Source organism: Mixophyes fleayi, chromosome 8 (genome assembly GCF_038048845.1).
Source record: "Mixophyes fleayi isolate aMixFle1 chromosome 8, aMixFle1.hap1, whole genome shotgun sequence".
NCBI classification, from domain to species: Eukaryota; Metazoa; Chordata; class Amphibia; order Anura; family Limnodynastidae; genus Mixophyes; species Mixophyes fleayi.
Genome location: NC_134409.1, coordinates 129,853,641 through 129,869,321, shown reverse-complemented (window position 1 = coordinate 129,869,321; position 15,681 = coordinate 129,853,641). Strand labels below are relative to the sequence as shown.

The window sequence follows — 15,681 nt, the reverse complement described above, 5'->3', positions numbered from 1 at the left end:
GACCCTGCTCCTTCCACTATATAACTCTCAGTCTGTGGCTTCCTGCTGCCTCCATTCCCCTCCTCACATCATGTCACTGCCCCTGTCACATGCAGCCCTGTCCTCACTAACACATACCTCATCTCCTGATATACTCTGTGCTGCTGGGGACCCTGCTCCTTCCACTATATAACTCTTAGTCTGTGACTTCCTGCTGCCTCCATTCCCCTCCTCACATCATGTCACTGCCCCTGTCACATGCAGCCCTGTCCTCACTGACACATCACTCATCTCCTGGGATTGTCCAACCTGCATATTAATTAGTACTTACCAAGGGATTTTTCTGCAGTCACTGACTTGATCCACACTGTATAAGAAGAATATATATATATATATTAGCATTGCTGCCTGTGCTGGGTCATGGTTTGATTCCGACCAGGGATCGATTTCTGGAGGTTGTATGCCCATCCCCCCTCCCGGTTTGCGTGGGTTTCTTCCCGATGCTCCGGTTTCCTCCCACAGTCCAAAAACATAGTGGTAGGTTAATTGGCTACCGACAAAATGGACCCACGTGTATGTGTGAGTGTGTGTGCGTTGCTGCAGTAGAGAATTTAGATTCTAAACTCCAATGGGGTAGGGACCTATGGGAATGGTTACATATTCTCTGTACAGCGCTGCATGCTATGGTGGTGCTATTTAAATAAGCAATATTAATAAATAACAAATATTTTATATTTATAATGTTTGCTGATACAGACGGCTATCTGCTTAGAGAGTTTTAGTCGATTTTGAGTTAAAATATTTCTATCATTGTGCCTTTTTTTCTATGATTACTCCACCCTGGAATAGAGCACAGAATTACAGCGCAAGCTCTATGCAAATGCCCCGATTCGGGAGAGCATGATACAGCACTGCGCTCGCTTCCGGGCGGTTGCCTTCACACAGTTCCTTGTGACTGCTTGTGAAGCGGAGCTGTGGCGCAGGGGGTAGCAGCCCAGTAGCAAGCATAATGCTGTATGCTACTTCTACAGTCCAGTGGTGGGCCACGTGGGCCGCATGTGGCCTCCTGAGCTTACACTGCTGCCCCCAGCTCTTATCAAGTGAGCAGGAAGGGGGAGGGCAGTTTTGAGCAAGTGAAATGTTTGTTTAAATGTGGTTCTTAAGGGGGTTGTTGTGAGTGAATGGGCATTCTGAGGAGGTTTGAGTGTCTTGTGAGTAAATCTGAAAGTTGTTCTGGAGTGCATGTGAGATTCTAAGGGAATTTAGTGTTTCTTTTTTTTTATGGATATCAAACGATGTACCACGGTGCAAATCAATAAACAGAACGTACTTTTCAGGTGTTTGTTCTTCAGGATTATAATCAGCAGCACACAGGCTATCACCATCAGACACACAGCCCTGGACCAGTTCCATTTGGATCTCATATCTGAGAAAAGAACAGAGGACGTTAATCCATACCTCAATACTCTATGGTAGCAGAGATTTGCAGAGTGCGTCTATGATATTTAAAGCAGCTGAAGGAAGATGTGTCCATTTTGTAGTGTGGGGTGCAGGTCTTTATAGATGCCTAAATGGGGGCATCGGGTACGCGGTGGTGTAAGGTCTCAATGATAATTTGGACAAGGGGTCCTTTCAAAATAATAAGACATTGTTAGGATTACACAGTACATACCTAGCACTGGCTGTAATATTAAAACCATACTTGCCTACTTTGGGCAAGTTCTTTCCGGGAGAGGGGCGTGGCGCTGCCTAACGTGTAATTTTGGCCCCGCCCCTATGACAAAAATGTTGTTTTGTCGATGGGGCGGGGCCTAAATGACGCGATTCACCGCTAATCGCATCATTTTGGGACAGCAGTAGCGGGATGCGGGAGATTTGCCAGCTCTCCCGGGAGTCCGTGAGACTGACCCGAATTTCAGGAGTCTCCTGGACATTCCGGGAGAGTTGACAAGTATGATTAAAACCAGGAGGGGGATTTGTACAAAGGCCCAGGCGGAGGGCAATGGTGGAACTGAGATGGCTTGTTCACTTTGAAAAAAAAAATATTTGTTTTATTTTATAAATTATTATTTGTTTACATACTACTAATTGTGCCCAGGGTACCACTATTATCTCAAACCCATAGGCTTGCTGGAAACCAATCGTCTACTCGCGATATCAGCAAGGACAGGCACTGGTTAAAACTAAGGTTATATACAGAAAGTTTACTTTGGGTTATTTGCTCAGGACAGAAGATAAACTAACTGGGAATACAAAACTTTCATGAAACCTGGATCACTACCTGTCTTAACAAACATTGTACCCTCAAATTGTAGTCAATTTACAATTAGCCTGGCAAATGTTTTGACTACACAGAAAGACTGTTTAGTAAAAGTTTATTACTCAGTCGCAAACAGCTTTTTTTTTTTTTACATGTTATTGAAACGTTGGCGTCCTTGAGAGAGTTATTTTACTTGGCAAGTGTTCTGTACTTGTAGTAAGGGAGTGGGTTAGTTTGGAAGCTGGGAAATTTGACAACAAACGTGAAAGAGAAAGAATGTATCACCGGAGAAATCTTCCAAATTATGCAAGAAAGCATAAAGTAATTAAACAGTTCTGGGAAGAGACAAATATTTTTCTTACACTTTCCGGAGGTGTTAGAAGCTCATCTTTTTATCCCCTATATTGTACCAATTTTACTTTATTTCTGAAAGGGACATTATACTGAATAATATGTACATGATATATGCTTGGTGCTTGATTGAAAAGTTATGAAACATAATCTACCAACCTGCAAAACTACGACCCAGAAACGCAAAATACCATATTGCAAAATGAAGCAGATATTTTTTATTATTGTTATATTTTATATATGTTATGTTTATTATTTGTATTATTTATTTATACATGGTAGATGCAGATGCAAATGTTTCTGTTTCCAAAATGCATTTATTGTTAAACGTGGGCTAAATGCAGGAAAGGACTATACCCTGTGCTGTGGTGTATTACCAGTTTATGACACTAGAGGGCGATATGAAAAGGACCCATTGAGCACTTATGAATAGAAAGTTGCTTCTTGGCTACTGCTGTTGTAATGAGATTTTTACGCTGAATAAAACCTGTGCTGGATGTTACTTCTGGTACTTCTATCTGCATCCTGACCAGGACACAACATTTGTCCACCTACAAAATGCAGATTTCGTGCTGCGAGGGAAGACTTTTAAATGAGCCTTAAGGTGTGCAAGTGATACATTTGGGGGTGGTCTTTCTTTAGCAGTGTCCCCCTTACTAAACAACGTCATTTGTATATGTGTCTGAGAACGGGAATTGGTCTGTATTTTCAATTGGACAACTTCATTGTTTGGGAAAAGTACAACAAGAATTCTACCATTGTCTACTGTAATTTGATCACGTACAGCAATATTCCTTCAATGCTACGTAAAATATTTATTATCCTCTCACAGTATCACTCCCAGGTGGTGTAAATAATTCACTCCACCCTCCGAAGCCCAGGGGGCTGCTCTGTGCCGCCGTTATTCGTGAGAATATTGGACTTATTTTACAAATGCACTTACACTTATCCATAGAGCACACGTAGACATAGTGACCTTCACCCGTCTTCCAGATCTATAGGGAAAAAATACGTATCATATCAATCCGTTATACAACTTAAACTACATCAAATAATTACATTTAGATAATCTACTGGCTTGAACCTTTCAATGGTGGTTAAGAGACAAACTGTATAAGATGTTAAAGGATAATTCCACCTTTTGTCATCAAATCTCCATGGCTGCAGATGTTTAAAGACCATCCGTGGCCCCAATCGGACAGAGGACAGGGGCAAAAGGCTCTACTTGTGACCGAATCCACAGAGGATGGAGGTCCCAGAAGAAGAAACCCCACAGTTATGGTAAATGGTAGCAGGGGGATTCATTTGCAAAAAAAAAAAGATACTCCCTAAAGTCAGAATTATCCTTTAATTGTTTCATTTTATTAATAAAGACACTTGGAACCCCTGGGTAACTGCATAGTTATGACACTATTACTAAAGCAAAGGTCTACATTTAAATCCAACAACAAGAAATAAAAAATGCCACAAGCTTAAATAAATAGGTTGGAATTGGAATTGATATCATTTAATAAAGAGAAAATTAATGAGAAATATGTAAACAGACGTGAAGCCGGTAGTATGGAGAGCCCCCGGCTCACCTTCAAACACTTTTCAGACATGAAGTCCTCCACTATCTTCTGTTCTATGAATCCAACACCCGACCTCATCTGGAGGGAGAAAGAGGAAACGTAAGGCTGCGTACTCAGTTTGCCTACATATATTTTCCACGGTAAAAGCGTAAAACCTCATTTTAAAAAAATAGTTACAAAAATAAATAGGTCTGATTTACTAACGTTGCATTTTTAGTGCAATGTTAGTAAATAAACCAATTAACCATTCAACCATTTAGCATTCATCTTTCTAGTGCAAATATAAATTAAAACCATCAACATTTTGTAGCTGTCTAGACATAGTGGAGGCAGACGTTTTGTAAGGGCGTACCTCCCAGCTGTCCCGATTTATTCAGGGCAGTCCCGATTTATTCAGGGCAGTCCCGATTTTGAGTGCTCTTTCCTACTGTCAGCTTTGTCCCACGGGTCAGGAAATTTGGTGAACCATACCTCTCAGCATGCAAGTCCCCGGCAGCGGGGGAGGTGTGGCCATGTCACGATGGGAGTTTGGCAATGCCACAAAGGGGGTGTGGTCATGTCACATAGGGGACAGGGACCTGCACATGCCCACAGGGGGCTGCCTAGTACATTATATATCTTCTTTCTCCCTACATTCCCAACCGTGGGACAAAGATGTCCCCTGGCGAGACAGATCCCAAAAATCGTGACTGTCCTGCTGAAATTGGGGCAGTTGGGTGGTATGGGCCAACGGGCACTTTCCACAGGTGTGCGTGACAACCAATGGGCGATAGTAGCGCTAAAAGGGGCTAATTCAATTAGCTGCGCTGAGCTTTTTTATCGCTACTACGATAAAATCTCCGCCCATTTTTCGACGCAAGGAAAAATCACTGGAGATTTCTGTAAAAATCCCGTGGCCACGATGTTCCTCAGAAATCTCCGCTAATTGAATTCTACCCCTAATGTGCTACCCATACCCCAAGGGTGTGGCTACGTTTCCATAGCTACATGTCCACGCCCCCCCTGGTCCAATTCAAAGAGGTATGGTAAGTGGAACTGAGCACAGCAAACTATCAATTTATTAGTGACATCCCCAACCCACACACTGTCCTTCAATGATATCAATGAACTGATTGGGTGAATTCTCATGAATATTAATCACATTATGGTTGCCTCAATGTTGTCCCTTCCTCTCAGCAGCGTTTCATGGGACAGGCTTCAGACACGGATCTACTGTAGGGGTCAGAGTCCTCTCCCACATTTATAGCTCCAGTCTGCACATTGATACCAGGAACACGGATGAGTCAGCCTAGGCACGCACGGACACATTGGAGTTTCAGTTCATTTTTCTGCGATTACACAAACCTTATCCTCCCATTATCTCTGTATAATCACTGTACTGCAGTGACATGTTATGATCTCTGCATTGACACATCACCTTTATACCTACCAGACAGCAACAGAGATTTACCCGGGCTTGTGACTATAGGTAACCACCTCGGCCAATCAATTCATTCCTATATTACTACCAACACTCTTCATTTACAGCAAACGTTACCAATGCTATATGCATCCAGTTTATCTGACTTCACAGGAGGATAAGGTGTAACTCTATTCTCTAATCATTGGTGTTTTATTTTTCATAGGATCCACCAAACACGGTTATTTCCTATTTCCGATAGCTCGGAAACTCTACTCTAATCCATTCTAAGCCTCCTCTCCCAGGACGTCCGGGAGACTCCAAAAATTCCGGGGGGAGGCCACCATGCCGCATAGGAAAGTGGGTAGATCCATGATGACGCGATTCATCGCATCATGTTTCCCTCATCCCGCTGAGTGATGATTGACAATTGCAGTATTGCGAGCTTGCCGCATCTCTCTCCTTCAGGGGTCCCCCCGATGCAAAGTCAAAAAAGTCGGCAAGTAATGCTCTAAACTCATCACAAAGGTCAATTCCCTACCACAATCCTCCTCCTGCACCCTCGTAAAATGTACCATCGGCAACACACAATGAGGCGGCAATTTTCTGTGGTGAAACAATATTTATGTTGCATTGTACAATATCTTCTTCTCAGGCGAAAGATCCCACATCAAATATTTTTATTCCTTTGTGGCTACTAGTTAATTATAAAGTGCAATTTGAAGCCGCAGTACCACCTGGAGCTAATTAGTTCCTCCCCCTCCCCAAAGCCTCCAGAGGATCAATAAGTAGATACAATAATGGACATTGCGACTTCTGACTGGTCCTTCTGCTCACACCCCCCTTTTAAAAAAGTGGTGAATGAAAATGTTCACCACTTTGGGTGGTAATAAAGCTTTAAGATCCAATTTTTGCAAAACACCTTAGAGAAATGTACATCTCATATATTATCTTGTAATAAATATACATCGTCTATTGGGAAAAATAAACGTTTAGGGGTTTTTTTGCTGCAGGCGTTGTGACATTTGGGAATAGGATGATGTGTTATTTAATCTCTGTTGAGCATAGAGGACGCAGATAAGGGAACATGTCACTGGTGTTCCGGCAATAAAATCCAGTACCTGGTGCGTTGCGTTATACAAGATGTTGCAGCTGCTTTCCTCCACCAGACAGAGGGAAACTTTAGTGCTGTTATGGTCTGAGACAAGTACAATGGCGTCCTCGTAACTCTTCTGATGGGTCCCTGTGATGCAAGACATAGATTTGAATGGATACCAGGGATAGAGGCAATTTTGAAAACTAGGGGGTAGATTTATCAAACATTTTACAAAAGGAAAAGTGGAGGTGATGCCCATAGCAGCCAATCAGATGCTAGCTATCATTTTATAGAATGTACTAGATAAATGATAGCTAGACTCTGATTGGGCAACATCATCATCAGCTATTTATATAGCGCTACTAATTCCGCAGCACTTTACAGAGAACTCACTCACATCAGTCCCTGCCCCATTGGAGCTTACAGTCTAAATTCCCTGACACACACACAGACAGAGAGAGACTAAGGTCAATTTAATAGCAGGCAATTAACTTACTAGTATGTTTTTGGAGTGTGGGAGGAAACCGGAGCACCCGGAGGAAACCCACGCAAACACGGGGAGAACATACAAACTCCACACAGATAAGGCCATGGTCGGGAATCGAACTCATGACCTCAGTGCTGTGAGGCAGAAGTGCTAACTACTAAACCACAGTGCTATCTCCACTTTTCCTTTTTAGGAGGTGTGAAAAATCTACTCATTAAGTCTCAACCACTATAAACGTTAAAAAAAATAAAGATATAAATCAAAAATTGGTATAAACTCCTCTGCTCAATACATACTTAATTGCCTTTAAAAGCTTAACGTCATACTTTATAACACCCACTTAAGCCGATGGGCATCGTCTTTAATAAAACTGTTGTTTTAAACAATGGCGGCAAACCTTCGTCTGAACCGCTGCTTAGTAAATATACCCCTTAATTCTAAACAGAGGTTAGCTGTATTTGCCGAGCATGGAATATCATGGCAAAGTCTATTATATCTGTTCTACTGCATTGCAAAATGTATTGTTTATCTGCCATAAATCAAGTATTAAATGAAGTAATAAAAAAGTGTTATCTAATTTTTTTATATCATGACAGTTCTAAATGAAAAAGGAAGCTGTTCAAATGTTGCAACATGTTCTGCGGTGTCTAGACGCTCAAATCTTTTTAAAAAATGGTTCCTGAGCCGTTTCACTGAATTGGTTCTGAAGTTTCGAAAATTGACAGGAAATTCTCTAAAAAAAAATTACTATAGAATTAAATATCTTCTGGAACAGGCAACATTCCGTAGATTGTTTTAATGTCTTTAAGCCGCAAACGTGGACTGCGAACTTTGACGGTGAGTTTGATTGCCCATAGAGGGCAGAGCAGCCACGGCAGTGGAACCAGATCGAATCGTCCGATTGTGCCTCGGACAAGATAAATTTAATCGAATTTGGAAACAGTTTGTCCAAGGAAAGATGTCCTGTATGCCAAATGGCCAGGGTTAAGCCTCCTCACTCCTAACAGGGCAGGTTTACAAGATATCCCTGTCTAAGCACACGCTTCCAAATCCCACCATGCAGGGCCGTATTTACCACTAGGCAACCTAGGCAATTGCCTAGGGCCCAGCGGTCCCAGAGGGCCCTCCCAGGGCCTGCGGTGAGACCACCCTTTAAAAATGGGCAGCTACTTATGGGCCAGTGCTATATGCTTGCCCCCCCGGGCTAAAGTCTGTCAACCAGCCCCTGAATAGGGGTATATGCTATGCTAAGCTAAAAAACTATAGTGCTATGGATTTTTTCAGGGAGAGGGGCCCCAAACCAGTATCTTGCCTACGGCCCCATGAGGTCTAAATCCGGCTCTGCCACCATGTCACGGCGAGATAATCATCTGCTTCTGCTTTTCCTACTTCCATGTGACCTTACCTTGGCTGACAAAACAAAACATAAACTGGGACAAAGAACCTTCTCTCCCAGGGGAGATGGCTGATATTGGACGGTCTGTTCCCATGAACTAAATCCATTATGCACAAAAGTTATACGTTAAATAGTACAGATTCTTATCTACTCTGTCAAAGAACAATCTGAGTATGGGACCAATAAACGTTAAATACATTGTAAATTTCTCCTGTAATTCCCATTTTTACCATGCACTAGAACCTGGACCTATGACAGCACTTACCCTCATAAAGAGAACAGTTAGTGTGCAAAACTTCCCCTTTGACCGACACCTGTGAAGCAATAAACAGTTACAGGTTATTATTTAATCCTGATTCACGACACCCAGCCGAGGAGAGATCGGTTCTTACCCTTCACACAAGGGCAACAGTACATTCTTCAAAGGCTCAAAATGACCATTCTCCTTCATGACAAGATCCCGCACTTCCACAAAGTGTGGGATCCTTGGTACTCTTTCCATCAGTCCCCAATACCTGCTACTCAGTGAGCTGCATCATTTGTATATATCTTGTGTGTTCTTACATTTTCTTTTTCCCTGGTATTAACGTACTCCAAAGGCCCCCGCGGAGTTGGATACAAGACACCGGAAAGTACAATTATGAGCTCTGTGTGTTCCCGGGGGGCTGATGTGCCGGTCGCACCCCTTCCTGGGGCCATATTGAACCCCTTCTTCTACCCTTTACCCTCTTAACACCCCCTTTCCCTTCTTCTTCTCCCCTCTCCCTCTCTATTCTCCCCTCCCCTCTTCTCTTCTCTCCTTCATAGGATTCAAAATACAAAAAAAAACTAAAAAAAAAAAAACAACATACAAGCCCCCAACAACATGGATCTTTAACGCAAAGAATTGAATCATTTTAGATAATTCCTCATTATGTCTACAGGCCCACTGACGTGGACCCTATTTTTGAAAATATTAAAAGGAATATATATTGTTTGCTGTACTAATTGCCGTCTGTTGATCTGTTTCATCTAAAGTGGCTCAATATTCCTTCCATGTACAGTTTGGAATTCATGTTGTAGATTAAAATAAAGTCTCAAAATGTGTTTTTTAGCCCATAGCAACCAGTATTAAACATTTATCAGGATCGATTAAGTACTGACTTAAAATCCATGTGATTTAAGAGTCGAGCAACCGGATCTGCCCAACTTATTCACTGATGTGTGTGACGAAATTGTACACAGACCCAATTACTCAGTGCTCAAACCAAGTGACTGGATCCGCCACTCTGTGTGGGAATTTAAGGCTATATTCATCTATTTATTGTATCTACAGCAGGTGGTAAATGTATCAAGCTGACAGTTTTCCGGCGGGTTTGAAAAACCAATCAGAGTCTAGCTATCATTTATTTAGTGCATTATACAAAATGATAGCTAGAATCTGATTGGTTGCTATAGGCAACATCTCCACTTTTCACACCCGCCGGAAAAACTCTCAGCAGCTTTACCCCCAGGTCTTATATTAAAATCGAAGCCTTAAAACACTGTCCACGTGGACATATAATTATCATATGAGAATACCCGCAATCTAGGCTTAAAGTGCTTTCTTGGTGCATAGGGTGAGGTTTATTCCAAATACGTCATGTGGTGATAATTAGCATACAAGCAGAGGTTCATACCTGGGCACAGACGGACGGGTGGAGCAGCTCCAGCCTAATTGCTTTCTTTTGCTGTTTAGAAAAAAAGTGAAGTTGAAATTACATCATCATCATCATATATTTATATAGCGGCAACATATTCTGTAGCGCTTTACAATTGGGGACAAACACAGTAAACTAATAAACAAACTGGGTAAAACAGACAAAGAGGTGAGAAGGCCCTGCTCGCATGCTTACAATCTATGGGACAATGGGAGTTTGATACATGAGGTCAAGTCTATATTTTGCATTTCGGCCCAGCCAGGCTGCAAAGGTAAAAGTGACTCATAAGCTAAATGATCCTGTCACACAACAATGTTGGTCAAGGGGTAGTTGTCTTGTGTGAAATTGTGTAACAGGCTAAAGGCGGTGAGGTTAAGAGGGTGGTTGAGGAATATTATAAGCTTGTCTGAAGAGGTGGGTTTTCAGAGAACGCTTGAAAGTTTGTACACCAGAGGAGAGTCTTATTGTGCGAGGGAGAGAATTCCATAGAGTGGGTGCAGCCCGAAAAAAGTCCTGTAACCGGGAATGGGAGGATGTAATGAGGGTGGATGAGAGACGCAGATCTACACAGGGATCAGAGAACGCAGCCTCAAGCGTTGATTGTAAGATAAGATGTGGGTCCAAGGCTAGCGACCCCAATCCACCTTTTAATTAGGCCTCCTATTATGTGGAATTGTAAAACCAAGACACTTACATAGGCAAACAGAGGGGGGTTTCCTAGTGCGTGGAAACCCCCTCCAAGCCTGGGCCACTGTATAATTGAGGTGGCTGGACCCTGCTCCCACTTCACACGGCTCTGCTTGAAAAGGGAGAACTGCGTGCACCTAACAGTAGTGCATGCAGCATTGCCCATGTATATTATGGGGATAGGGATATATTATGGCGTGGTGTGGAAACCCCCCTCTACAAATCCTGAGTTTGCCCCTGTCTTATGTGACATGGAGTCTGCTCAGGTCCTAAAGTCCGCCCTCTATTAACTGTTGGGTCGTAATGAAGGAAACCAACTGTAGGAAACCAGCCTGCCTATCCTGTTCATTTGAGTGTAACTATAGAAAAATAAGCAATGTGAGTTAAAGATTTCACGTGGAAAACTAGGAAACTGAACCAAGAGCCCAGCCTTTAATGTATAAACCCTACAGTACATGGTGTAAGTCGACTTGATCAATACATTACCTCGCTCAGAATCTTCTTCCTGGAGTGAGGAAGTTCTACGCATTTTGATTGGTCGCTGGATTTCCAGCACAGTGAAAATTCTGCAGTCACGTTACAAGGCGCAGAAAGTTTATAGAACAGTATATTATTCCCCAGAGTCACTGAGAGGCTGGTTTTACTCAGCGTCGTCTCTTCTGAATCTGAAAGAAATTAGACAAGGAAGTGAGTGAAATAAAAGACACACAAACCTCGAAACAAGATATTAGTTTACGGCAAAACTTGACAAATACACATGGGCAACATGGTGGCTCAGTGGTTAGCACTTCCGCCTCACATCACTGGGTTCATGAGTTCGATTCCCAACCATGGCCTTATCTGTGTGGAGTTTGTATGCTCTCACTATGTTTGCGTGGGTTTCCTCCAGGTGCTTCCGTTTCCTCCCACACTCCAAAAACATACCAGTAGGTCAATTGGCTGCTATTAAATTGACCCTAGTCTGTGTGTGTGTATGTTAGGGGATTTAGACTGTAAGCTCCAATGAGGCAGGGATCTGATGTGAGTGAGTTCTCTGTACAGCGCTGCGGAATTAGTGGCGCTATATAAATAGATGATGATGATTTAGGGTAATTTGAGACAGGCAGTCGTAGCATTAGGCAAAAATTGCACATTTGTGATATTGTGATAGTGTTTGCCTATTTGCAACATAGGGGCATATTCAATTGTCTGCAGTTTCCGCCATGGAAAAACTATTACCAGTATTATGGTAATAGTAAGCTGGATTTCAGCTCGCAGCTCCCTGAGCCGCAAGCTGAAATCCAGCAAGAAAAGTACCGTAATACTGGTATTTACGCGCACTATTACCGTAATGACAGTAGTAGTGCGCGCGCCCCAAGATTTTTGGCTATAACGCCAACAATTGAATATGCCCCATAATGTTGCACCTGTATGTGAACACAGAGAATGAATGTAGAAAATTCATTCAAAGACACATTTTCTATCTATCTCCCTGTTAAAGTGTACAGATTAATGCTGTAATGATGAAATCTAATATCTGACTGGATCAAATTGCTTTCAGGACATCTCCACCATTTACCCCATGTTATTCTACAACAGACTGACAACAAAATGACAATTAACGTACAATCACTAAATGGGCACATCTTATCTCTGAACGCATCAGTCCGATTATCGTACCATGCCTGCGGAAGAGAGGAAACAAAGTCATGTTCATTTTGTGAGCGAATAAATATTATGTTCAAAAAATAAAATTAAACGTTGAAAGTAAAAAAAAAAGTGTTTTTATCAGATTGAATCTTAAGAGCGGCGGATAAGAACTACCAAGAATCTTATGTGGATGCTTCAGTATGAGCTTAATCTGACTCAACGCATTTCCTGGGGAGGGGGGGGGGGGGGATATGCAGACACTCGAAATGCTGTGTACCGCTAATGCAGTGTTCAGGGAACAGGGGTAAATTACCCCAAATGGGGTAAAAATTAAATTCCTGGGGGTAATGCTGCCGTTCACATGCTGTCAGTTGGATTGTAGACCCCTTTAAATGTGAAATTGCTGTTGTACCAGAAGAGCCTCAAGGGTTGGCAGAGGCACTTCTTGAGCTTCGATGCAATAATGAAGCACGTATTGCATTTGAAAACAAAGCAGATCTGTCATATTTTTGGATGTCAACAGATGCAAAGTCATTCAAAATTGCACACGAGGAAGCAGTCAAAAAGTTGCTGCCTTTTGCAACAACCTACCTTTGCGAACAAGGATTTTCCACTCTAACGAACATTAAAACAAAGCAGAGAAATTGATTGGACGCTGAAGACTGTATCCAAACTGCTCTGACATCAAAATGCCCCAATATTGATGCTCTCGTATCAAAAATGAAGCAACATCATTTCTCCAAAACCTAAAGTTTTGAAGTTTCAAAGAAATTTTGAATAGATTCCATAAAATTTTGACTTCCAATAATTAATAATATATGATTTCCTTCCTTTCAAATCAAGGGGGTAATGTCGGCGTATCTAAATATATTTGGGGGTAAAAGGTAAAAAAGTTCCCTGACCTCTGCGCTAATGGAGCATAAACTGGACAAAGTACATTGCTCAAAGTTATATAATGTGCCAAGACATTTTGCTGAAAAATTCGATTATGTTTGTTGGTATTATAACATATATATCAGTTTTGACCAACCTGTGCCTCTCCAGGTGTCGTGAAACTACAAACCCCAGCATGCTTTGCCAGCTGTCAGCTGGCAAAGCATGCTGGGATTTGTAGTTTCACAACACCTGGAGAGCCACAGATTGGCCAGGCTTGGATTTAGTTTGATATTTGTTCAAATCTTTTATAAAAACAAAAAGATTTATAGCACCATTAATTATTTCTATCAGGGGGCGCCAAGAGGAGGGGGAGCAGGTACAAAGTACTGGAGCTCAGGTCCACCTGTCTCCCTTGGCCTGTGTTTGTAGTGGGAGGAACCGCCAACCTGGTGTGGCCACGCTCCCATTCGGTGACTAAGGGGACCCGAGATGTTGCTGTGCCGTGGGAGCGAAATTCCTCTTTAGCATAAACAGCATTTGTCCTTGTAACATGTGTTACAAGGACAAATGCTATTTATGGTAATAAACAATACTGCATTGCTTGCACAATCTGCAATATAATAAATCAGCTCCCAGAAACATAATCTAAACCCAAATTTGGAACCGCAATAAAGGAACTTACTTGGAAACACAAACAGGGGACAATATCTGATTTTGGAAAACTGTATCGCTGGTCTCCTCTCTAGAAGAAACAAATATTACAACAAAAAAATCATAATGTGTCTCATCCAACTACTTTAAATTTTATAATAAAGACATATACAGTATAATGTGTATATTATGCTGTACTGTAAAAAAGATACTCACTAAAATAGTGGTATTATTTGCTTTGAATGTGGAGTTATAATACCGCCATAATTTCACGTTCCGATCTGTTCCATTGATTATCCCGATGGACACGTTCTCTCCAACAACGATGTCCATGGTGGGTACTGCAAGAAAATATAAAAATGATGATAGTTTACTTCTACTGTTACACCGCCATGTTCTATAGCTCAGTAATCAATCAGTAATAATTAGTACACCTCCTTGTTGTAGGCTACAAGAAAAGTCATTGGGTCTCATTTGCAGCACCAAATTCTCTTTGGTGGTGCCATCTACCTCGATTTGCCAACTGGCTAGTTATCTGCGACAGAGCTAAATTACGGTATTTGGCTACTCTAGGTGACTTGTAATGTAAGCCCAACCTAAGACAAGACTAGATCGCCCCTCGTACTCATAATTAAATGAAGCAAAACCGAGCAGTACTTAAGGAGCAAAACTGAAAATTGTTAATGAAAGGGGTGAATATAAAGTGGCAGAAGGTTGGCCGTTGATGTGACGGTTACACTATTGCGCAGTGCGCCTCTTGAGATGTTCCTGGCTATCTGCACACCTAAGCGCACTTCTGGCTTGCAGAAGTGTCTCTCAAGAGTGGAGACTGGGCATACCTATCAGAGGGGCGGACTATCCATGGGCACCAGTGCCAAACCAAGATTTTTGGGCACTGCACATCCAGTGTTCTTCGTAAATGAGGGCCACTGATTAATTCTTTGAACAAATGAAAGACACTTGTGTCTGACTAATAGAAATATTATAAGACAAGGGTATAATAATAAGATTCTTGCTGCAGGAATTTATGAAACTTCTCCAAATATTTAATAATTCTGATGACTTTTGGTAACATTCCTTTATCTCTGTATCTATCCCATAATTCCCTTATCTCCCCGCTCAGCATTCTTAGTCATGTGTTATTACCCACTCACAATAAAATGTCTCTGGGGCACGACCAATGGGCAATGTCAGGTGGTTATACTGGCTGAAGAATTTTTAATTGAAAAGATTCAACAAACAATTTTGCAGTAGCAAGCAAATACCATTACAGTGAGATATAAAAGAACTTAAGACAGACAATGTATAAACAAAGAATTTGTACATTATTAACAGTTAAATAAATTATAACAAAGGAGATTCATTGCCACAGTATTAATATCTAGACTAAGTCAAAGGTTAAGTTGATTGAGATTTTGAAGGGCTAACAGACAGTGAACCATGTTTATAAATGGTTAATGATGAAAGTTAAGTGGACCACACATTTTTTTAGAAAGATCTAGAGGAGATGTAATAATGTTCTACCATATATTCCATGCGGTAGAAATGCCAACATTTCCTATCCCTGTTGTGCTACAGCAGCGATAGGAGAGGGGAGAAAAATAAACTTTAGAGGGGGAG

The 15,681-nt window shown here is 41.7% G+C and overlaps 1 protein-coding gene across 1 annotated transcript in view; it reads right to left on the bottom strand.

Moving 5' to 3' along the window:
• The window catches only part of IL17RC (interleukin 17 receptor C), a 44,639-nt gene that overhangs the window by 1,942 nt on the left and 27,016 nt on the right, over positions 1 to 15,681 (bottom strand). The window contains exons 8-18 of the mRNA XM_075183523.1: positions 14,278 to 14,402; positions 14,093 to 14,152; positions 12,512 to 12,569; positions 11,392 to 11,570; positions 10,198 to 10,248; positions 8,805 to 8,853; positions 6,682 to 6,803; positions 4,171 to 4,239; positions 3,534 to 3,585; positions 1,310 to 1,405; positions 311 to 346 (exon numbers count right to left, since the gene is read on the bottom strand). Of these exons, the coding sequence (XP_075039624.1) occupies positions 311 to 346; positions 1,310 to 1,405; positions 3,534 to 3,585; positions 4,171 to 4,239; positions 6,682 to 6,803; positions 8,805 to 8,853; positions 10,198 to 10,248; positions 11,392 to 11,570; positions 12,512 to 12,569; positions 14,093 to 14,152; positions 14,278 to 14,402 (897 nt within the window). The remainder of the gene's footprint in view (positions 1 to 310; positions 347 to 1,309; positions 1,406 to 3,533; positions 3,586 to 4,170; positions 4,240 to 6,681; positions 6,804 to 8,804; positions 8,854 to 10,197; positions 10,249 to 11,391; positions 11,571 to 12,511; positions 12,570 to 14,092; positions 14,153 to 14,277; positions 14,403 to 15,681) is intronic.